The 25,451-nt window shown below is 33.1% G+C and overlaps 1 protein-coding gene across 1 annotated transcript in view; it reads right to left on the minus strand.

The window, feature by feature from the left end:
* Positions 1 to 21,628, minus strand: part of LOC108368356 (mucin-5AC) — a 58,840-nt gene extending 37,212 nt beyond the window's left edge. Inside the window, exon 1 of the mRNA XM_017623201.1 lies at positions 21,552 to 21,628. Coding sequence (XP_017478690.1) covers positions 21,552 to 21,598 — 47 coding nt within the window. The 5' untranslated portion in view covers positions 21,599 to 21,628. The remainder of the gene's footprint in view (positions 1 to 21,551) is intronic.
* Between the last annotated feature and the right edge of the window lie 3,823 nt (positions 21,629 to 25,451).

Raw genomic sequence — 25,451 nt, forward strand, 5'->3', positions numbered from 1 at the left:
ATATACAGATCCGATTTGCTGACGTGGTTTTAAATATTTAACGCAAGTAAATGCGGGCTCGATTACTTTAATTTAATTTTCTAACATATGGCAACCCTTTTCAAAAAACTAAAGCCATATTGCAAATCCATAGGCCAAGTATTTTAATGTGACGCCTTTTGGAAAATCGAACGAACTATATAGATCTGGTAATGTGGTGTTAAATATTTACTGCAAATTATCTAAATAATTGTTACGGGAAATATTACGCTACGACTAATCACTTTTTGCGTAATAACTTTTTATTGTTTCCCTATTCAGTTTGGTAAAACACGCGGACATGGCGTATGAGCAACATTTTTTCCTGCTTCTTTTTCACACAAAAAACATCACTGAATTCATCAAACGACTACACGCAAGTGGTACTTCCCACTCTTATTATGTCGAGTTGGACAACATTTAGAAGTCTTTTATTAATTTAAATAATACCCCGGTAACGCTCGATTGAACATTTCGGGTATTCTATTTTGGACATAGTATTTCTGAACCGATTAGCTCATTTTGTTCAGATTGTTTTTGAACTTGGCTTGCTTTTTACTTTAAAAAAGTGTCTGTTAAGTGTATAACGAAGTGTATCCTAGCATGAAAATCTTAAGCAAAAATACATATGTTTAGAATAAAAGTATTAATGCTTGGCGCAAAATCATACAGTTTAAATACATATTTTTCTCAGTGTTAGAACTTAGTTTCGACTTAATATATTCTTGTTTTCTTCGGTTTTAGTACATAGGTAGCCTTCGATCTGGGCTACTTGCATGCTAACATAAGGATTATCAGTACTTAGTAATGGTAAACTTTTTCCAGAAATCCCTGACTTGACGAAATTTCGGAGTGTCAGTTTACCGCCCTCCACTCATGTAAATTCTACTTTTAAAAGTCTCGTTAGATAAAAACAACCCTGGCTTTTAAACGATCTTCAGTATTAGGTTTATTGAATTTCTTACTAAAAAAAAAACGACAACAACACAAAAGAACAACAAAACTGTATGAGACTTCTAGGAAGGCTATTCAGATCACGGAACATTCTACTTTTGAAGCCCTAGGAAATTTTATTTAATGTAACCTTTTCCAATAAACTCATATCACTTTGGCCACAAAGGGCTCTTGGATTCGTTTCGTTTTTGTTCTCGTTCCCGAGATTTTAGATTTTGACTCAAAATACACACTGTACGCCCGACATTAAGTTTTAACCAACGTTGTTAGCAAACGTAGACCCGAATTTTTAAAGCAAAAACTTAGGATTTATTGTACACTTAAGATAATACAAATCAAGCGAATTCTGACGTCTTTCTTAAGCCTGTATGAATTTATGCTTCACATAAAGGGTGGGAAAACCGATTGTCAACTACAAATCAAAGTTAATCAAAGGAAACTTAATACTTTCAACGAAATACTTGGGACAACGAGACACAAGCTGGGGTATTCCTTAAGTGTTGTGTAATCAATGAAAATTGATGCGAAAATGTTCAGTTAGCATGAAGTAAAGTCCCCTTGGGGGTTTACTTCGGTAAAGAATTTTTAAAAAAGATTTGTTGATTTGCCCAAAACATTTTTTTCAATATATGTAAGTATCTCAATGTATCTCCTTATACTACATATGTGTAGCTACATATGTTTGCGATGAGTATATTTTTATATGATAATGGCCATGTGAACCACGCCAACAATACAACCACTTAACATTGTTTCGTTTCAACATTATACATACAACAACAACCTAAAGTAAGAAAAATGGGCTGAGTTCAAGAGCAAGCCAACCACAAAGATATTGCAAAATAAATCAAAATGCCTGCAAATTCAATCATATTTTTACATAATATTGTACTCATATGTATGTAAGTGTATATTTTATAGCGTGCATATACCTATATACATATGTATGTACATATGCTGTGCTAACGACTGGAAATATTGCCTAAAAGCAATGATAGATATATAAATAAATAAGCAATTTTGTTTGCTATGAAAACTAATAAAATTATTTAAATATTACAATATTGGCATGTAAAGAGCATTAGTGTTTGCAGAGAACAATTTTGCATTTGTTTGTTTTTTTTTTGGACGTATTAAAAATATTGCAAATTTTATTTTAGTAGTTTGCAACTTTTTGTTATATTTTTCAACACGAAATTCATTCACCATACTTTGATCCCTTTTCACGCTTGCTGCTGCCACCTTTTCGTTCCGAATTTCCATATTGACGACGTATACTTTTCGAACTTTTCATTAAATTTTAGCGATTCTAAAAAAATTCTGCACAATTTTTTTTTCTGTGTGCGGTTTAAATTAAATTGATAATGATTTTATTTTCTTTCTGCGGAAAACTGCATCAGCCAGTCGGATATTTAATATAATTTAACTGACTCTTTCAAAGCAAATAAAAGTGATTACTTTTTTCTCAAACTCGATTCACTACATTTCAACCCTAATCACATTATACACTCGTACAAATTCACTGAACTTTAAAATTGTATGATTCGCAAACTGCAAATATTTGCATTTTCATTGAAAATATTTATTCACAGTTTCACGCATTTGCGAATTCGAATTTGAGCCACCACAAATTACATAGGCATAGAGCACGCCCGCGTTCACGTCCATGTCCGATTTACTAAATTTTCTATCTAATTGTCATGACAACTGAAATCAATATCCAAGCAAGCGCCCAAACCGCCCAACGTGTACGTTACACAGCTTGCGCACGCCGTGCTGCCGCCTACTGACAGTCTAGAAAACTGACAGTTGTGCGGGATCACTTTTGGCCACCAAAACTGCTACTGCGGACGCCGTTGCCGCCATAGTCGGGGCTGCTGCCTTGCCCATCACCACCAACAGGGCAACCGCAACCGCATCACTGAGAAGTGTATGTTCATTTGGATACGTCGATCTGTTCCCATTGGCACGGTTTGCGATGGACAAAGTGAGAGGTGGCGGGGAATTTTAGATGTAGATTTTACCATTAAAATAAAAAGTAAATATTGAAAACTGAAATTCGTAGTTCGCTAAAATTTGTTGGGAGCGTGAGTGATCTTTATGGTAGAGAGCAAAGACGGAAGCGATTTGTGGACAAAAATATGGCGCACACTCATATTTAGGCATGTGTGTGCTGACAAATTTATGAATATGCTCAAAATAGTGTGATAAACTAGCTAATTATTATAAACTGATTGAGCTTTTCAGTTGAGCGCATTGCAAATGAGTGCAGGAAAGATGCCAGTTTTTAATCGATTAGATCGAAAATCGATTAGTCAATGCAGGATATTTTGCATTTTGTTCCCTTACTAATCAAATCATGAACCGATTAAAATTATGAAAAATATTATGAAGTTTGTCAGGCCAATCAACGTGCGGTTGTTATAGTAATATGTTTTCAAAGTTCCCCCATTTTTTTAACTTTGTTCTGCTTTTTAAGACTGAAGTTTTAGCCATCAAAATAGAATACTTAAGAGGATCATGCTACTTATAGTTAAGTACTTTGGAAAGGTAATCATATATTATGACAGCAATTCCTTCTTAAATAGTATCCGTTCAGAAGCCAACGACAAACTCCCGATCGTATTTCCCCACAAAAAATTGCCTTAAAAACACCATACAGACGTTTGCCTCTTATTGCCGAGAGATAGCTGCTTTTAGAAAAAAAAAAAAACCTTTTCTCTGTGGGCTTAGTAAGCACGATCTTTGGTAGTGGAGAAATCGAACTGCTTTACAGTTGCCTCTTCTTTTTCTTGTTATCTCCAACGGAAATAGGCCTCTTTCCGTGCCAAGGTCAACGCTCATGCGCTATACATAAGGGCGGACATGATGAGAGCAATACTTGTTGGCAAGAGTGATCCTCCATTAGATTTAAAGGCTGACGTTGCTATTGGTGTTATGCTGGTTCCCAAGTATTCAAAATCCTCAACAGCTTAAAAATTATAAATGGGTTTGCACTTGACAAATATATTTTTTAAGTCGATATTCTTCTCGCGGGTGGATTTACTGGGGCTAAAACCAAACTCATAAGGTCCAATCGGTTTTTTGACGGTAAGTTTGGCCTTTCACACTATACCCTCGATAAGGTCTTATAGCCGATAATTAGAAGGCTGATATCGCGATAATTGATGCATATAGCGGGATCACCCCTCACCCTTAACCTCCAATTGGCAGGAATGATTTCGCCCGACCATAGTTTGAATAGAATTTGGTGCATGTAACTGCAACTTCTGGTGGGCAGACATCGATGACTTCGGGGAGCCCTTAAACAGAATAAGTCATTGTGGCCACATGGAAGCCCCATCTCTCTCTGTCATTACCCATTTCTCGAACATGGGTTGCTCATGCTAATCAGAGTGCGGTAACGGGGATGCAAGAGTCGGGTTTAAGAATAATCGTGGAACTGTAACTGCATATCCAGAAGAATGACTATACCCCATTTCACTTTCAATTTCCTTCCGAAACCAAAGAAGCACCTGTTGGTGAGACCCATCCTGTTAGATCTTCAAGCTGACATTATTGGTTTTGTTAATGCTAGGTCCTAGGTAGAAAAAGCCTTTCACTACTTCAAAGTTATAAGTGACAGCAGTTATGTATGTCTATCTCAACACTCGCAGACTTTTCTTATTGCCAGAAATTACTTTGTCTTATTTTTGTTACCCGCTATACCAAACTATTTTGAGACCTTCTTTAGACACAAAAAAGCTGCTCTCGCCTCTCTAGCGTTTAATTCAACAGTAGGGTGCCCATCGTTTTTTTTTTTAATTTCGAGACTCTAATCCTTAATTTTTATGAGAAATATTATTGCTTATTTTTACAAATTTCTTATAAATCATTTAGAGATCGATTTTAAAATAAACTTTTTGGGGTGTCGGAAAAACATCTATGCATCGAAAATATCAATGTTTGGCTTCGATGCACAGTAAATTTTCCACTCGATGTATCGGTGCATGTTTTTTGAAAACTGCCATCTCTAGTACATTGAAGAGTCCTTCCAGTTTTTAAATTATACAAAAAAAGAGAAGTGACTTTGACCGAAAAATTTAAATGGCTCAAAAAACCTCCGTTAGAAACATAATTCACTCAGTTGCAGTCATTTATTTCAAATTTTGTACAATTTTGCTAATAACATATTTTGTTATGAAACATTATCTGAAAAATCCTATGCATCGATGTATGTATGTTTAAAAAATCTATGCAATAATATCTTTCATAAAAAAAGGAAATTAGGGTCTTGAAATTAAAAAAAAAAAAAACACGATGGTCACCCTCATGTTCAATGCCACTGTGATTCAAATTGGGTTTCAATTGAGTTTCCCTCACTAAAATCTCGTTCGTTCTCAAAATGCGCAGAGAGAGAGAGAGAGGTCCTCCCCATTTGCACGGAGCCAAAAATTGTGCTCAACCTCACTCGAGAAACGTCATCTTACAGATAGCTTATTTTAGTATTGTCAAAAGCGGCCCTCAGTTCGTAGAAAAGGTGGTTTGGCCAAGTCTGTTACCGAATTTCTATGTTTGTCTTCTTATTTTCTGATTGGAATTTTCACGAGGAATTACTGCCTGCAGGCATTTCAAGCTTTTCGTACTCTTGCCTTTGTTCCTTAATTTTTTTCTTAAAAAGGCGTATCCTTCCTCCTTTTTATATTTCCTCCTTTTTTAACCTAATCGCCGAAAAATCGTAAAGCGACATTTTTTCATTTTTTTATGCAGAAACTCATCTACTTATGTACATGCTCTAGCAGCATTTCTGCATCAACAACAAAATGTTGAATAAATATTTCACTTATGTTTTTTGGCCCTAAACATATTGATAACGTCACTGGACACGAATAAAAGCGCGAGCTCAAAAGTTGACCGCAAAAAAAGACGCATAAAAAAAAACTTCAGCGAAGAGAGACTCTTAAAATAGCTGACAGCGAAGAAAGACGCGTTAAAATATTTGACGCCAAAGAAAGACGTGTTAACTTATTTACGCGGTCAACTATGTTTGCGGGTGTAACAGTATGTAAATTCCCCAAACAGATTTGGGAAATTATGCTGAAGTGACAGTCCTTGGGCAAGTATAAATCTATGGTTACGCGTCGCCGAAGTTTTTCTTAAGCGCCTTATTTTCGTAAAAATTTTTTAATGCGTCTTTTTTCGCCCCCGAAACACTAGCGCACCTTTGTTCGTGTCTAGTGACGATAAGTATTAACAAAAAATTTGTTGCTATTTAATTATAATACATATATATATTTTTTAATTTTATTTATTCTTAAAAAAAGAACAAATCCAAGCTGCAAATTTTTTGCAAAACATATTTAAAAAAATGCCTCGAGCTTTCACAAAATTTCAAATTTTTTTATTAGTTTTCTTAGTTTGGTTAGATTTTGAGCATGACATTCGATTTTAGCATAACAAAGTGCAAATTTCAAGTAGCTAGAACTTACTTTGCATTTTATTCCATGTAAGGAAATCGTGAAATATATCGATGGCTGAGTGGAAGATCGACCTACCTCGGCAGCCAGTTCGAAAACGTCCTATCCCAGAAAACTTTTCAAGAACGCCCTACTTCAGAATTTGATTAAAAAAATCCCTATCTCAGAATTTGTTTGAAGAACGCAGTATCTCAGCTGTCTATTAAAAAACACCCATCTCAGCTTATTTTCTATATATTTTCGTATGAGATAGAGCATTTTTTGAATCGGCAGCTGAGATAGAGCGTTCTTCATCATAAAAAAAAATTGCCAAAAATCAGTGGTAAGCTCTTGGTACTTAAAATTTGCACTTTAATATACTAAAATTTAATTAACTAAACAGTTTGAAATTTTCGCGAAAGTTTGGTGTATGCGCGTAACAAAAAAAAACAGGTATACCTACTGTAAAAAGATTGAAATATGAGGTTATAGGGTTCTTCGTTAAAAATAAACGGTATTAAAAAAAAATAATAATAATTAAAATTAAATAACAAAAAAATAAATTTCTAAAACTGGCCACGGGTCAGTTATCAACAGAAGGAGCTAATGCGAAGCAGCATGACTGGAAAGGTTGACATTTAATTTGCGCTGAAAATGTTTCTCAAAGGACGCTGCACAGTGGGACATCCCAATATTAGTTGCGGCCAAAAGCAGTACCTGCAGTAAAATTCGATGCGCTGCCACGCCCACTGCTCTTGTGGGCGGAAATAGTAAATGTTATCTGTTTTTGATGAAACACCGAATATGCATATGCTAGTTTTAATCAGGAACTAATAATTTATCTTACCAATTAAATTAAAAAGTTTAAAAACATGTGGCAACCTCTACAAAAATATTTCCGGCTGTAAGCCTTCCTAAACCTCTTTCTTTTGACAGCCATATTACAATATTTACTTTATCTACTCAATCTGCAATTTTTACACAGGAGTTAAGTCTCGATTTTTTTCTTTTTATTTTAAGTTAGACCTCTAGCAATCCATCGGTAAAAACTGCATTCCATTTTTCAATTCCGTGCATTAGTTTTCGAGTGATGCGCGTACAAATATACAGATATACAGGCGGACAGACAGACAGAGGTGGTCCCATACTAATCGGATTTAGATCCGGTTTTTATATGAGAATTGAAGTCGGTGTTGTTTTTANTTTTTTTTTTTTTTTTTTTTTTTATGTATGTTACCGCATAACTTTGGACCACGTCAACCGATTTCGATAATTCTTTTTGCATCGGAAATATAGTGTCTCAAAGGTGGTCCCATACTAATCTGGTTAAGATCCGATCAGCGGATCATGAGATATATATATATTTTTTTTTTTATATGAGAGTTGAAGTCGGTTTTTTTTTGCTAAAAATTACTTCTTTTAAATATAAAGTAAGCACTCGAAAAAAGGTTCTAATTACAAAATTATGTAGAATTTCAAGTGAAAGTGTCTTATAAATTTAGATATATAAAAATTTAAAGCAATGCTTGACCACAGATATTTAAAAAAAACTGGTCATCAATCAGATTGGCTTTTTATATATCCGCACAAGAAGAAAAATGAATCAAAATTACTTGCGGCAAATCAACATATTTTCTGCAATACCTGCAAGTATGCGTTTTTATCAAATATTCATTTTGGTTTGGTTTAGTTGAACATTTTCCTATGAATATGCGTAATTACTTTTTCAAAATTCGCTAAACCGTTGGTACTACTTTTAGCCGCTGTAGTCCCATTGTGCGCGTGGGCAAGGTCGTAGAAAAATTCTGTTTACTATTTTTTTTTTATTAAAAATAAGCTGTACAAAAATTTATTTTGTTATTAAACTGCTGCTCTTAAAAAAGACATAGAAATCCCCAATGCGTTAAGTGGTGCCTCAGCTAGTTTAAAAAATGTTGTTCTATTTTTTATTTCTTATTGAAATATGAGAATTAAATTTAAGAAAAAACTTTAAATATTCGCCTTGATAAAAAAGTAGCAATATGTAAGCGAACGCAGTTATTTAAATATCAAAAATGGGTTGACTTAAACACAATTATAAAATTGATAAAATGTTTCATATGAATATATGTATGTATGTTCACTAGGGTGGTTCAAAAATACATCGGTGGAAAAGTTTAAAATATTAAAATAAGAATACCAATAAGTATTTTTTTGTTTTTAAAGAAAATTGTATATAGAACTGCCTCAAAAGCCAACAAAGTTTTCCAAGTATTTTACATATATGGGGAAAAAACACGTTTTCGTAGAAATGGTCAGAAAACTCTGCTTCTCTTTAGGAGACTTCCGGTAACAATACTCAATTGTTTATTCAATCATTTGTTATTACGAACTTTTATTTATAGGACCCCCAAAAATGCATATTACATTAAAATCCTTAGTAATAAAAAATGGTAAAATAAAAAAATGGTGTTATTATAGAAAGTGCCGAAGAGAAAAAGAATTTTTCGATCGAAAAATATTGATCTGCAAGTATTCTGTACCATTCCCATGAAAAAAGTGCTTTTCTCCATATAAAATTCATGTAAAACTTCATGGGCTTTGAGGCAGTTCTAAATATTTTTTTTTTTTTTTAACAAACATTTTTCCATTTAGAAACATACTAGCGGTGAAACTTTTTCGACCATCCTAATCTACATACTTGTTCATATGTGCGTACGGATCTATGAGTGCATAAGCGTAAAGCAGGCTGGTCATTAAAACGCAGACCCACTCCGCCAATGCTTAACCCAATTTTAAATACACACTCCTTTTTCGCGCTAACAAATATTTTTTCATATATTTTAAAACTCTCGTGTTTTGCAATTTTTACTTTGGTAGTAGATTTTATGAACTTTCGTAATCGCATTAAAATTCAATTATGTATCTCGGGTAGAGATAATTGCGCAATATGCGTTGTTGAGTGTTGTGAGTTAATTTTTTTTTTTAGCGAAAAAGATTTTAAATATATGGAATAACTTGTGTGAAAATATAAAAAATACACAGTAGCTACATAAATGTGTATTCGCATGCACATTACACAATAACACGCTGGAGCAGCTTAAATTAAAGTTGAAAAGTTGAAAAGTGACAAATTGAAAGTGCTGTGAAAAAATGTGCTTGTCAGCCCAATATTTGTTTAACGGTTGACAGTCTTGGTTATTAAAAGTAATCGCGACAGATAAAAACTAACAAGAAAACAGAACGAAAGCATCGAGTTTATTCGAACATCAGTTCTAACAGCATTTGCCCCCACTAGAAAATATCCATTATCCATCTGTACTTTTGCCACGAAAAAAGTTCCTATAAAAGCCATTTAACATTCGGAGTCGGTGAAGGTTCCTCAATTTGTGTAATAACATACTACCTTTCTAAGTCGGCAATGTCTCTCTGGTTTTGACCAAATCATCGTCGGTAAATGTATGAATAAAGGAAACAAAGTTGTGTCAAAATATGTCAACAAATTTCGGCGACAAAATATGGCATAGTGAAAACTAGTCTTTACACTGATCATGAACTTTTTAGTGACCTAGTGACAAGTTGCACGGCTTGTCGAGTAATTCAAGAAACTGCGTTTAAAATTTTTGTAAGACCCTAAAATTCTGTACTTATTCTTAAAAAAAAAATTTTTCCACTTCTAGAATACTATTTGCAAAAAAAATAGATAGTCTCCTTTATTTATTACTTCGAAGAGTAAAATTATGTATCATTTATAAAAATCAATAGACAATTTCGTAAGTTATGAATTTTGCAAAGATTTTTCCAAAATTACTACGATGACATTTCACAGAAAATTTGTATCAGTTGGATGGGACTCACATTAAAGTTTCAATAGTTCGTCTAGAAAAAAATTAAATTATCTCTTTATAAAAAATGTCAGAGCTCCATAACTTTTTTATCGTTTTATTTCGGACCTAAAAACTCTTTTCGATATAATGACTGAAAGAGAAATTTTGGCACTAAATGTTGTAAAAGTAGAAAAAATAATAAAAATTGGTGCACATTTCAGATTTATTCCGAAAATTCCCACATATTTACAGTTTGCCCAGGAAACCTATTATTTCTGCAAAAAGTACAGATATTCTTCTTTCTAAAGTCATATATATAAAAATTAAAATTTGTGAAAAATAACTAAGCTAAAAATGTTTTAGTGCTGCAAGTCTTAAGAAAATAGTTTTTTAAGTGTTATGTTGGGAAATTAAGGGTGTTAGAAAAATTTGGAAAACCAGCCAGCTCTACAACTTGTATTATCATTGAAAAAGTTCTTAAAATTTCTTCTTATTACGTATTTTATAGGCTGGCTTCGCCTTTAAAAATGAATTTACAACACGAAAACTCGGCTCTTGTAATGTGTAATAGCACCGCCGCGTAACGCGGCTGTAAAACTAACTAAGTGATCTGACTGTAGACGCCTGTGCGGCCATATCTGCCAAGAAACCTGTCGCGCTGAGGGCAGCTCTAAAGCGGTTCCTAGTCGTACACGGTCAATACGGTCAGTTAATATAAAGAAACCGTCTCCGCTCTAAGGTCCTGCGTTGATTTAGTGGAATTCCTCGGGACAGTACGCAGCGACGCACAATCCGCAGCTCGTTTGAGGAGTCGGTGGAAGAGATCTATCTTATTGTGATATAAGAAAAGTTGATACAGGCATCACATATTTTTTATATATCAGAAACTTAATTCACTTCAGTATTTACTGCGTCTGCAGACGACAATGTTGGTCCGAAGCGTGGCCCAAGATATCCTTCGTCACAAAATTAGAATCCTTTTCTGTTATCTATTATTTGCGTTTTGGTCTTATTTTAACTTTACTAACATTTTCGCAGTAATGCAATTTAAGTCGAAATTTCTTTTCAACTTTTATTTGCCACAAACCCTTGGCTGGAATTTGTTGGTTTTTATTAGGGATGTGCCGGATATAGATTTTGCCGATCCGATCGGATATCCGGTAGACTACTACCCTTAATAAAGTTCACAATATTGTTTTTTTGCCGGCTCGAGTTCACCTCGACCTCCGCACCATTTCTGATGCTACAGAATTTAGCACTCCGAAAACACAATTACGCACACATCTGTGCGATGCTATCGCAGTGAAAAATGGCATCTTATAAACAAACACAAACAATCTTCATCAAATTCTTTGCTTTTGAACAATCAAGATGTTTTGTTTTCTTACGTTAATTTTTGTTTAAATTATACCGAACCCGCCTATTAACCTTTTTCGTTTTCGAACGCGTAGGTCTGCAATTTCCAATAAATAGTTGCGTCATTGTTGTAATTTTTTCTGAACAGATTCGCACCGTCAGAATCGCACATGTGTGTTGATGCCTTATATGGACCTTACATGGTCACATTGTTTGATCAAACTGTCTTCTGTGTAACTAGATGGTTTAACTTACACGCTTCAAAAAACCCATCAAATTTCAGTTTTTCGTTTTGGATGAAGTTGAAGAGAAGCTTAAGAAAGCTTTGTATTCATTTGTTAATACTAATACTAAGTTGTATACTTTTCAATTATGTGTTTTTATTTAAATTATTGTGCACAGATATGTCTGTGTAATTAGATGGTTTGACTTACACACGTAAAAAAACCCATAAAATTTCAGTTTTGGTTGAAGTTGTATCACCACAAAAAAGGTTTTGGAGATTTTTGAAATAATTTATTAGTTCTAAACTGAAGTCGAATTATTTTCTTTTCTTGCTCATTTCCTCTTTTTATTTAAATTATCGGGCACTTGTTCTTTCACTTTGTTTATCATTTTGATCAAACAGCACTTTACACGGTCCACAGCACATGTCAAACGACAATCAAATTTGATGAAAGTCAAAACTACTAAGGGTATTCATCAAAGCTTATAAATGCAATGTAAACCGTATAAACTTATAATTGTGTAAACTTTATAAATGAACTGTCAAAATTTGTATGGAAACTCGTTTACACATTTCTGATAAATTTATCCAGCGATTTCACTGAATAAACCTGATAAACTAAAGCCAATGCGACTCTGTCGCAAAAGGTATGAAATTGCGATTCACTTATCAAAAGTATTTATAGAACTATTAATAAAAAAATTTACTTGATTATAGGACTAAACATTCAACAACGACAATGCTTCACTATTGCAACATTTTGTTACCCACGTTTCAAAATTCGATTTTTTTCTGACGCCAATAAAGCTAAAAACTGGGTTGTTGTTGAACTAATTCGAAATTATAAATCAGTTATCAAACGATTGGTAGACAAGGCAGCGAACGTACATGAAAAAAGGCAGCGATTTATGAACTAGAAATAGAGAAATATTTGCAGCTACCTCTTATGTATATCCAGACAAGAAGATCCCTTAACTTGGTGAAAGTATAGCCGCAAAGAATTTCCAAATTTGTTTACACTGGCAATAAAGTATCTCTGCGCGCCACCTTCCTCAGTGAACTCGGAAAGAGTATTTAGTGCATCGGGTAACATTTATGTTGAAAATAGAAATAGGTTGTTGCCCGATAATGCGGAAACTTTGATTACTAATTAGATACTATTAAACTGGATTACAAAAATACAAAATTTCTAAATTGAATCTTCTATAATCGATATCCGGAATCCGGCCGGATAACCGGATAACCAAAAAACGGCCGGATAGGCCGGATTCCGGATATCTACCGGATACCCGGCACATCCCTAGTTTTTATGTTCTCGAACACTAAAAAATTCGCTTCATTATTCGAGCTATGTAGATAGCACAAGCGTAACGATTTTGAGCAACTGAAAAAACGAACAAACTAAAAATTTCTGTCATGTGACTACGAATAATTTGAAAAAATGTTAAAAAGGTATCTGCAAATCATTGATTTTTATTCATTTTTAAATCCTTCATAATTATAAATCTTTTAAATAATTTGCATTTATAGAACTATACTTTTAAAACATGTATGTTTTTATGTAGCTAACTTTCTATAAATTCGGGCGACTCCTCGCAGCACACGGTTGCCGTTTTGGCCGAAACCTACTATTTTTGGTACATTTTTTCTAGTTTTGTACACTGGTACATAACTTTCAGATTTGGAAAATTTTATTTTAATCTGGTAAAAAGAGATAATTATTACTTGCATCATATATGTAAAAACCTATTTAAGGGTCAAGCTTTTATGTGAAGGCCAACATGAAAATCAATAAGGGAAATATACTATTACTGCAACACATTATAATAAGTATAAAGTTCGCATCAGCTCCAGATCTTGAGAAGAAAGAATGAGGTCAACGTTAACTAAATTAGTACGGGACCACCTCGGACACAATACCTTTCAATTTTAATAGGGGTGCGCGATTATTCGATTAGTCTACCATGTTGGTTAATCGGTTGTTCGGTTAATCAAATGCTCGAGTAATAAAGATTTTGATTACTCAAAACGATGATTAATCGATTTACTTAAAATATCATTACTCAAACAAGTAAGCAAAAAACAAAACCGACTTCAATTCTCATACAAAAATTTAAGATTGTCGTTAATTTCTTCAAGATCCGATGATCCACATGATTCTTTTCAAATGAAGTTTCATAGGAAATATGTTTCATCCGGTTGGTCGATAGATGCAAATCGACAATATATTCGTATCCGGTACTAACAGTTTAATAATAAAAATAATTTTTAAGCAAAAAACAAAATCAACTTCAATTCTCATATAAAAATTTAAGATTCTCCTTAATTTCTTCAAGATCCAATGATCGAATTTAATATGGGACCACCTGTGGGCTAACATCTTTCATTTAAAAAAATAATTATAGAATTCGGTTAACGTGGTCCAAAGTTATGCGTTAACATGCACAAAAAAATAAAAATATTTCGACGAATTGAGAACCTTTCTCCTTTTTGTGAAGTCGGATAAAAAAGTTAATATTCCTCGTTAAAAGAGTGTGCTTTAGAAAAGCTGGAAGCAGAATATCAAGGGCCTTCTACTTCTTTATTTGTATGTATTAGGGATGTTAAATTTTTCATTTTTTACGTTCCCCGGATTTTCGGGATGCCATTGGTTCAATCCCGGGATTTAGATATTTATTATTCTTCAACAACTTAAGATGAAAAAATTGCATCATACCATATAATAAATAATAATTGAATGGGTTTGGAACGTAATTTTTTATTCAAAATGAAAATTATTTCATAGGTAACAAAACGAAAGACAGTAATTAAATTTATATGCATTTAATAATACTTTAGCGTGTACATATCTGATAAAGTAATTTAAGGTATGTCGAAAANGGAAATATGTTTCATCCGGTTGGTCGATAGATGCAAATCGACAATATATTCGTATCCGGTACTAACAGTTTAATAATAAAAATAATTTTTAAGCAAAAAACAAAATCAACTTCAATTCTCATATAAAAATTTAAGATTCTCCTTAATTTCTTCAAGATCCAATGATCGAATTTAATATGGGACCACCTGTGGGCTAACATCTTTCATTTAAAAAAATAATTATAGAATTCGGTTAACGTGGTCCAAAGTTATGCGTTAACATGCACAAAAAAATAAAAATATTTCGACGAATTGAGAACCTTTCTCCTTTTTGTGAAGTCGGATAAAAAAGTTAATATTCCTCGTTAAAAGAGTGTGCTTTAGAAAAGCTGGAAGCAGAATATCAAGGGCCTTCTACTTCTTTATTTGTATGTATTAGGGATGTTAAATTTTTCATTTTTTACGTTCCCCGGATTTTCGGGATGCCATTGGTTCAATCCCGGGATTTAGATATTTATTATTCTTCAACAACTTAAGATGAAAAAATTGCATCATACCATATAATAAATAATAATTGAATGGGTTTGGAACGTAATTTTTTATTCAAAATGAAAATTATTTCATAGGTAACAAAACGAAAGACAGTAATTAAATTTATATGCATTTAATAATACTTTAGCGTGTACATATCTGATAAAGTAATTTAAGGTATGTCGAAAAAAGCTCAATGCAAAAAAAAAATAGTCAAAAAATCGATTTTCTGGATGAAAGCTCTTTATATTAGTGACAGAAGCGCCTTAATTCAACCAGTTTTGTCTATATTCCCTTTGTTTATTCAAAATTTACATTTTTTTATAAAAGTCTACCTCACATCACATATAATTAACTGCATATAAATGGGCATTTCTCGGACGTCATGATTTTTTTAAATAGACTTTATAATTTCAAAGATATGATTAATTCCAAAATTTATTTAAAAAATTCAGTGCAATGTAAAACAATAATATGGGTACCAAATGAAATAATTTTTTTTGGTTCACAAGGCCGAATAGTAATTGAAAATGCCCGTTTAATATATATTATTTTTTTTAAGCTAATAGGGTTAGTCTTTAACATATATTTTTTCAAAAATAAAAATTGCAAAATTTCAAGGATATTTAAGGGTAAAATTATAAAATGGGTATTTTCAATACCTACCCGTCCCTTACGCACCAAAAAATGTAATGTGTTTTAACTCTACAGTATCTTCTCTCTCATTTGACACCCATACTATTTTGTAAGTATGTATATTGCACTTAAATCATTTTTTTGAATTACTCATATCTTTCAAATGTCAAAGTTCTTTTAAAAAATCCTGACGTCAGAGAGGAAAATTAAGAACGCAATTTTACTATATTTGGCCCTTGGTTTGGCGAATATATTTTTTTTTTGTGTGCAAAATTGCCTGTCGCAAGGTTTTACACGTATATTGAGCTACACATTTATTAAAAAAAAGTCTTAAATATTATATAAACAAAAGAAATATAGCCAAAACTGGTCATCATAAAGCGTTTCTATTATTGCCACCAGCGTAAATTACAAATCCGAAAATCCCGGGATTCAAGCCAAATAATCCGAGATCCCGGGATTAACATTCCTAGTATGTATGTAAAGAGTACTTTGAAATGATAAATCATAATCAAATATATGTATATTCTTACGTATATTCGTGATTACTCGAGTAACTGAACTTTTGAGTAATCATAATTTCCAATTAATTGAATAATTGAACTTTTTACTCTATGATTAATTAAAATTTTGATTTAATTAATCAATTAATCGCCCCCTGGTGCGTGGCTTTATATACATACATACTTACTCATACGCCGTGGAGCTTGCTTGGAGAAAAATTTGAAGTTTACTTATACATATGTTATTACTGCAATTAAATATTAATATCAATTAGCAACTAAATACATATACATGTACATATTCGTTGAGTAGTTAATAGCAGAAAGCCAACCTTTTAGCATCATTGCACAGCCATACGGTGCTCATGACCGCATTTCTAAAACTGCAGCTGAAATTGTGCGCGAAACCGCAATTAAAATTTTGCAATTGTCCGCCAAATGACACAAATTCGACAATTGTTACATTTTTCCATGAATATTAACAAATAATTTTTGAATATTGTATCCCTTCTTCTTTTTTTTTAATTATACAATTCGTTGGACATGAATTTGACGTAAATGACAAATTATCACAGTGAATGCCGCCAAATCCAGCGGCATTAAAGAGCTAAATATGTACATATATACAATATTAAATAGTACAAGCATTCATGTTTACAACTACAGCAATTCACGCGTATTAATGTATTTCATCTCTGATGTTTATTTGTAATATTTATGTACTTTGCTCGCTCCTAAAATCTTCCTTTTATTTATTTTGGCCACCTTCTGATGGATTTTAAATATTCAAGACTACTTGTGAAAGTGTCACATTGAAGATTATAAGCTTTTCACAGTTGAACTGTAGCATAAATACCAGAAAAATAAATCTGCTACGAGCTGTTAGTGGTTTGTTAATGGAAATAATTATTATTTTTTCATTGGCAAACACCAATGTGGTGGACACACTTTATAATACTATTTGTGATTTTTGAGCTTTTAGCGATCAACTGGGCTTCGTTGGCTTATTTAATAATGAAAGCGTTTGCCCATTACACCCAATCGTGAAGCAGCCTCACAAAGGTTATTTTTTTCTTATTCAACGTCTACTATTTTCGGTACTGTTAATTGTTAATTTTAAATTGTTTACTTTAAGGCGCTGCCGTGTTGCACTTTGTATAAAAAAAAGTTTCATTCCGTTTGTAAAAAATTACCTTGCAGCTTTAAAAGCGCCATGCTGAAAGCTTTCCTGTTGTGAGACTGTGATCTTGGTAAACTTTATACCAGCGATGTGCAGAGAGAGGTTTTACTCAGCACGCGCCTATACAAAATGTAAAGAAAGCTTAAAAGAGCTTTTCCCGCTATACTATAAAGTTTATAGTTAAAGCATTATAGGCATAGTGTTGAAAAAACTTTAACCGTTCGAAACTTTTAAAATCTAATTATAAAAGTCGTACATATTTACACATATACATATGTATATACGTAAATCATGGATGTTTAGAGCGAGCTTTTACTTTACATATCTACGCCCCTATAAAATCTACAGAAAGCTTTAAAGCCCACGGGCGCTGTTTTGAGCATCACTAAGGTTAATGTGTATGTAGAGTGGGCATTTTCCATCTGCATAGCAGCTGTTCGCTATAAACTATTTCCGCATGAGTATCTTCATACATACACAGACTTGAAGCCAATACTATATTAAAACTAATCACAGGGAATATTTCGATGCTAAATGTTTTCCAAGTGGCTTTTTATTATTCGTCAATGTTCGATTTTTTATTTATAGTCTTTTTAATCTTTTATATATAAGCTGAAATAAATTTGATTCATTTATTAACATGTGGGCGTTTTCCAGATACTAAATATAGAAAGGTAAAGGAAACAACAACTATTGAAAGCGAAATAGTAGATATCAAAAAAAATTTAAAAAATTAGCTAAGCTGGAAGGAGATGCTATGATGGTCTTTCGGCAAGACCATCTTAAATGGTGCTACACTCAGAGAACTGATCAAGTTAAATATGTAAGTCTAATTCTGGATAGGATATTGAATTGGCAAAGGGATCCTACACNCCGCATGAGTATCTTCATACATACACAGACTTGAAGCCAATACTATATTAAAACTAATCACAGGGAATATTTCGATGGTAAATGTTTTCCAAGTGGCTTTTTATTATTCGTCAATGTTCGATCTTTTATTTATAGTCTTTTAATCTTTTATATATAAGCTGAAATAAAATTGATTCATTTATTAACATGTGGGCGTTTTCCAGATACTAAATATAGAAAGGTAAAGGAAACAACAACTATTGAAACCGAAATAGTAGATATCAAAAAAAATTAAAAAAATGAGCTAAGCTGGAAGGAGATGCTATGATGGTCTTTCGGCAAGACCATCTTAAATGGTGCTCACTCAGAGAACTGATCAAGTTAAATATGTAAGTCTAATTCTGGATAGGATATTGAATTGGCAAAGGGATCCTACACCAGGGCTATTAGAAAAACCTGGGGTCTGGAGGCCAAAATTGTAACGTGGATCTACAACGCGGTGGTAAGACAGATTCTTTTCTACGGTGTATTAGTTTGGTGCGATGCTCTCAGTACAAGGTAAACGACAAAAAAAATGCGCAAAATCAACAGCTGTCTTTGAGATACTCTCAGTACAAGGTAAACGACAAGAAAATGCGCAAAACTCAACGGCTGGCTTTTCTAGTGGTAACGGGAGCCATGAAGACAACAGCCTCTAAAGAGCTGAATACGCTACTAAAATCTCTCCCGATAGATACGTATGCAAGAAAGATGGCATGTAAAAGCATAAACAGACGGCAGCGTTGATCCATATCAACTCGGGAATTAACTGCAGTTGATCCGGATTAAGTCCGAGTTAATCCGGATCAATGCTGCCGTCTGTTTAAGGTTTAACCCTGCCAATAGGCTTAACTAGACCAAGAAATGGAGGCATTCACATATCGCTCACTGTAAAATTTCGAACGATCTTACTCAGTTTCCTATAACCGATTACAATCCCCCACAATACATATCGCCGTTTAAAGTACATAACCGCGTATCGTCATTCTGCAAAATCGCGTAACTGACATTTGTCACACAAGTTCTTGGCTCAATCCTTTTCCATTCTTCCTGAAATATACTAGCCAGAAATGCGATTGCTTTATAAAAAAAAGGAGAACCATTTTGAAATATGAGTGTTTTTAGTCTCTAGAAAATAATTTATGCAACCTCACATACGCGGTTTCGTATTTTGTTCATATGCGGTTTTGTACTTTAAACGACGATATGGGAACTCGTTTTTCGTTGTAAGGGCATAAAGAAACAGCTGATCAGAATTCACGTCAAAAAGACATTTTATTTCATTCAATTTCCCATGTCTTACATCGTTTAGTGCAATTTGTGTTAAAAAAGTAGGTATTTGAGCTAAGTTTTTGGAGAGTTGTTGTATAACAAAAGACCTTCCCTTTGAGATGCCAAAGCGAACCGCAATTCATAAAAATTGTCATTGGAAAATGGCGAAAAGAATCGACTCGGCATATTGCTAAAACACTCTGGCCAGCCATAGACGCTGAATGTACTAAGTCTGTACTTATTCTAAGGAGGTAANCGTATTTTGTTCATATGCGGTTTTGTACTTTAAACGATGATATGGGAACTCGTTTTTCGTTGTAAGGGCATAAAGAAACAGCTGATCAGAATTCACGTCAAAAAGACAATTTATTTCATTCAATTTCCCATGTTTTACATCGTTTAGTGCAATTTGTGTTAAAAAGTAGGTATTTGAGCTAAGTTTTTGGAGAGTTGTTGTATAACAAAAGACCTTCCCTTTGAGATGCCAAAGCGAAGCGCAATTCATAAAAATTGTCATTGGAAAATGGCGAAAAGAACCGACCTGGCATATTGCTAAAACACTCTGGCCAGCCATAGACGCTGAATGTACTAAGTCTGTACTTATTCTAAGGAGGTAAGGCCTTCGCATAGTGACTGGAGTTCTCACCGGACATGGCTTGATTGGATTATACTCAGCTAGACTAGGCGCACTGTGGAACAACTATTGCAGAAGTTGCATGGATGATCAGGAGGAAGAAACCATGCAACATCCCCTCTGTCTTTGCCTGGTGCTATCAAAACGGTGTGGAAAAGCACTTTTCAGTTATTTCTTCAATGATCTCGATCGTTTCCGCGAACGCGATAAATGCAGACTTCATACGGTATCATAAAGGTCTCTGAGTCTAAGTAAGACCACAGAGGACTGTCGCCCATCTTAACCCAACGTAGTGCTTTAAAATTTCAGTTCTGAATAAGTACGAAATTATTATTATTATTGAAGGGGATATGGCACTGCGACCTTCTTTATGTATTTATGGTGTGTCTTTTAGCCCAGTACCCGAATATGACAGAAACTTTAGTATTGAACCTAAATCTCTGGATTTCACTACGCTATGGGTTATTAAATAATAATGCAAAATTAACTCTCGAATTCGGAGCTGGTCTGATTTGTTTCTGATAATGAAGTTTAATTCTGATCTTTGATGTTTTCAGAAGCTTACTGAAACATTTTATGAAAAATATTTTTGTTGAACATTTAAATAGCAGGCGCTTTTCTATAAAGGGACAAGAAGGAGAAGAAGAAGATGTTCAACAAAAAAAATTCTCCGTTGTATTTTACACAGAACTACTAAAAAAAAATGTGTATCTAAAATTTAGAAATCACATGGCATAGGAGCCAATGTATAAAAAGTATGTGGAAGAAGAAGGAACTTTAATCCCCCCTCCCCCCTAAAATAAAAATCAACTGTAGCCTTTATCTATTGAATCCATTGTCGGAATCTTTTTTTATTTATAAGGCAGTGACGAGAAATAATTACTCTTAGTTCCACAAGGAAGAAGACACCAATTTTCATTTAACTTATTTGTATACATTCTTACACATAACATTTTTATACGTTTGTACATTTCACGCCTAAAGTGTTGCTCAAAATTTATATTTAAGGGATTAAAAGAAATTTTTTTCTGTTGGAAGGTATCTTTCTATTCGTAAGCGTGAGCCATTTGGTGTTTACCATTCTTACCATTTCTTAACTTCTGTACACATATCTGTGCATAGAAATGGAAATAATTTTTAATATTTTATGTAAAAAAAAATAAATAAAATTGCAAAAATTTATATCTAAATATATTCATAAAATACAAATTAAATATATATATAAGATTAATAATGCATTCATAAGTTACCTGCTGCTGAGCTTGTAATGAGCGAGGCGTCTTCGTTCTCGGAGCATATTGTTGCATTAGGTTCCCCCACAAAAGTGCGAATAAAAATAAAATTGCAAGAAACCAATGGCAACCAAAAGAAGAGAAGAAAATTGAAAATAAACAAGTAAACGAAAAAAAAACAAAAAAAAGTACGTAAAATGAACAAACGGAAATGAATGATTGGAATGGTTTTGAAAGAAATGGAATAGGAATAAATAACAATAACAATAACAAATCCAGATCCAAATCCAAATAAATATTAGAATGAGAATGGGAAATGGCGCAGCATTTGACGAAAGAGAAGAAGTATAAAAATTGGAAAATAAGCGCTAAGTTTATTCCATTTTGTCTTCTAGTATTTGAGAAATTGTTTATAAATGCTTAAATTGTTTATTTGTTTTATTTGATTTTTGTGTAGTAAGTAAGTATGTGTTTTTATTATTGCTTCATGCTGATATTCTCTTAGCGTCAAGTTTACAAAATATTGCTCATTTATTGCGACATACAGTTTTGCCATGTGCGTTAGAGGATTTAACGGTTTACAAATTTTGTTTTTTTTTTTTTTGTTTTTTTATTTCCTGTCAGCAGAAAAATTATTAAAAATAAACGCGATTTATTAGCCTCTTCAAATTTGTACATTGTTATATTAAAGTTGAATAGGCTAGAAAACCAGAAATTTCAAAAAAAAAATGATCTGGGTAAAATGATTTAAGTTTTAATGAGAATTTGTAAAATTGTCCTTATTTTGTGTACAATTTGAAACTTTTATTTATATGCTTTTCTGTATAGCATGAACCATATTTAAAGTACGCAGATATATTGGAGTGAGAGTACAAAAATATCGGGCTAGGTAAGGAAAGGTGTATCTCACGAAACCGTTGATCAAAGGCCATGTCACCATCTACCGTTCACCATACCAACTGTGTGAAATAACTCTTCTTACAGTTCGCACTATAATTATATTTGAATACCACTTCAAAAGAAAGTATATCATACATTTTTAACATAGTCGGATAGGGATTTGGGATATAAAATAGATCTCAGGTTGACCTTATGGCGATTTCATTTCTACCAAAAAATGTTGCCCTTCCACGGTGCAAAATGTCTTCGATGTTACACTCAACTCTGTAAAATTACATTTTTTTGCCTTCTTGTCCTAGTCTAGCTCACGCAATTTATAGTACTGTCGTTTTAAGCAACCATCTGATTTTCAGGACAACCATCTCCCCTGACGAAGTTTCAAAGGGCAGAGAATGTGCCTGTTTTCCTTACAAGAGTGTGACAAATTTTCGCACCGTTTGCCTTTATTTAATAATCGAACACGAAAAGGGAATAAAAGAGTTTTATGCAATAGATTCTACTCAGTTGCAATTAAATTTTATTAAATAAGGGTAAACTTTTTTGTGGTATGCAGTTATAATAACCCATAGTTTATAAGTATTTTCCATATGTACATTAGGTTCGTATTCGTGTATAATTTTAATTACCGTTATCACAAATAATAGTATATTCAATAGTTAATATTAAATTATTTGGCTTCCGACTGCTGCAGTGTCAGTAATTTTCAACAAAAAGCTACGCTAACAACTTGGTGGTAAAAACCGTAAACATGTAGAAGCTATTTCCACGTTATATCACAGCCCACAAGATCTTGTGGCATTAAGCTATCTTTAATTGTAGAATACGCATCAGAATTAGAGACTTTGAACATTTATTCTACCCTTAAACACGTCAAGATAAAATGCTAAAAAGTAATTGCAAAAAAATGAAAGGGAAAGGCACTGGGAATTCAAAAAATATCGGATTTTTTCGATAAAAAATAAAATTACTAAGTACGGAGGAAAATTTTCGTATTGAACATTATTTATAAACCATGGAGTGGAAAAATAGAAGTGGAAAATAAGGTTCCAGTTTTTTAATTAAAAGATTTTATTTCCTGTCTTTTAATTGAAGCAATAAAATAAATAAAATAAAACAAAACCTTTTAATATACCACGCTTCTATAAATGGAATAAAAAGTAAAAAATAATATTGCGCTGTCCCATAGAATTACTTTCGATAACTTTTGATTTTGAAATTTTAACAAAAGTCCTGATAAACAATTTATGAGAATGAAGATGAAGGAGACATCTACCTCAAGTGTTGCTAATTACTCGTATATTTTCTTTGATATGATATCTACCGATGAGCTTAATGTCTAGACTAGTTTTTATGTAAACTTTTATTATAGCAAAGGCGGCTGGATAACAATAAATCAAGTTGATAAAATCGTGGTAATAATAAGAACCACGTTGCTAAAACAAAAGCGCAAAACCAAAATCAAATAAAGCAGTTCCATCAACTGTAGAACCTAGAAAATTTTACTTGGCAAAATTTTAGTATTATACGAGGAAGATTACAAAAAATTTTATTCAAATATTGCTATTTTTTAAAAGTGCCAATTTGTCTAATTATTCCAAAGGAAAATCTAGGTGCCATTTGAAATCACATTGGACCAAAAATGGCACGGTTTGAGTCAAAATGGCAGTCCTGCATGCATCACCGTTTGTGAAAATTCGTATCCTCGCATTGATGTCTTCGCTGCGGATGTTCAATGACAATTCTGGCAGCAGCAAAATCAGGCACACCGACGCACATCCGTTACCACATCCGCACAAATACAGGCATTTCCTTGATCTCCAACCTTACGTCATCAACAGCAGTCAGCCTCTCGCACTTAATTAGAACTGCATACCTGCATACTTGCATTTGTGAGTGTATGCGAGCACGCGTTCCACATATTGTACTTACACATTCACATTTCATTGATTATCGATTAAATCATCAAGTACCAACCAAATAATCAGTTAACGCCTCCCTATAGTTACATATTGTCAACAAGATACCCTCCGCTAATACATATCTGCGTTTTAACGGTATAAACATATTTATGTACATACAGGGCCGGCCTTAACCAATTAGGCACCTGAGCGAATCATGCATTAGCGCCGATATATATTTAATAATAAAAAAATTATTTATTTTAAGATCCGAGCCATACTTTTATGGAAAGAATACTAACATGAACATATTTACAATTATTAATAACAACGTGCGACAAAAACCAAAAAATATAAAACACATGAAAATATGAATATTCTTACGAAACTAAGGACCATGTAAAGTAAAACTGCGTTTTTATTTTTTCTGTCTGACGTCAAGATTTGTTTTAAAAGGAGTTTGAAATTTCAAGGTCTTGATTTAATTTTCAATTCTAAACATTTTTCTGCTTTTTTTGATACGCATAATGTTATTTAACCTTACACTTTTTATTAGTCAAAGCTTTTTTTTTTAATTAGTCAAAGCTTTTTAAAAAATTCTGTCATCTGAGAGAAGAATTAAAAATGCAGTTCTGCTACATTTTGTCCCCAGTTTCGCGAGTACTTATCTTGATTTTTTTTTGTGTGCAAAATTTGCAGTCGCACGGTATAATAAGTTTTCGTATCAGCAAGATAAAAAACTAAAACCAGATTTTGCTTGCTTTTTTGTCAGAAAACTTTTTGGTAAAAGTGATGAAATCTAGATTTTCTGCAATTAGATTTTAGATGGACATCGAGGCCAAGCTACTTAATCTTGTTTAAGACTTATAGAAAAACTATGTTAACCAGTTTCAACAAACACTGTTATACCGCCTGTTCGGAGATGCACCAATGCAAAGCATCAGTCTCTTTTATTTCTAAACTCCAACTAATGGAAATGTTCAAAATTCTCAACCAGGGTTAAGTGCCGAAACCGTAACAGATTTAAGGTTGGCCCATTAGCCTATATTGTGATACAAAACAGTGTCACAATAGTTACTCATAATTTTGATTTCTGTTTATGTCGAAATAGTTTATTTAT

This window comes from Rhagoletis zephyria, unplaced genomic scaffold (assembly GCF_001687245.7).
Source record: "Rhagoletis zephyria isolate East Lansing unplaced genomic scaffold, Rhagoletis_zephyria_1.1 Rzeph_scaffold_03085, whole genome shotgun sequence".
Lineage (NCBI taxonomy): Eukaryota > Metazoa > Arthropoda > Insecta > Diptera > Tephritidae > Rhagoletis > Rhagoletis zephyria.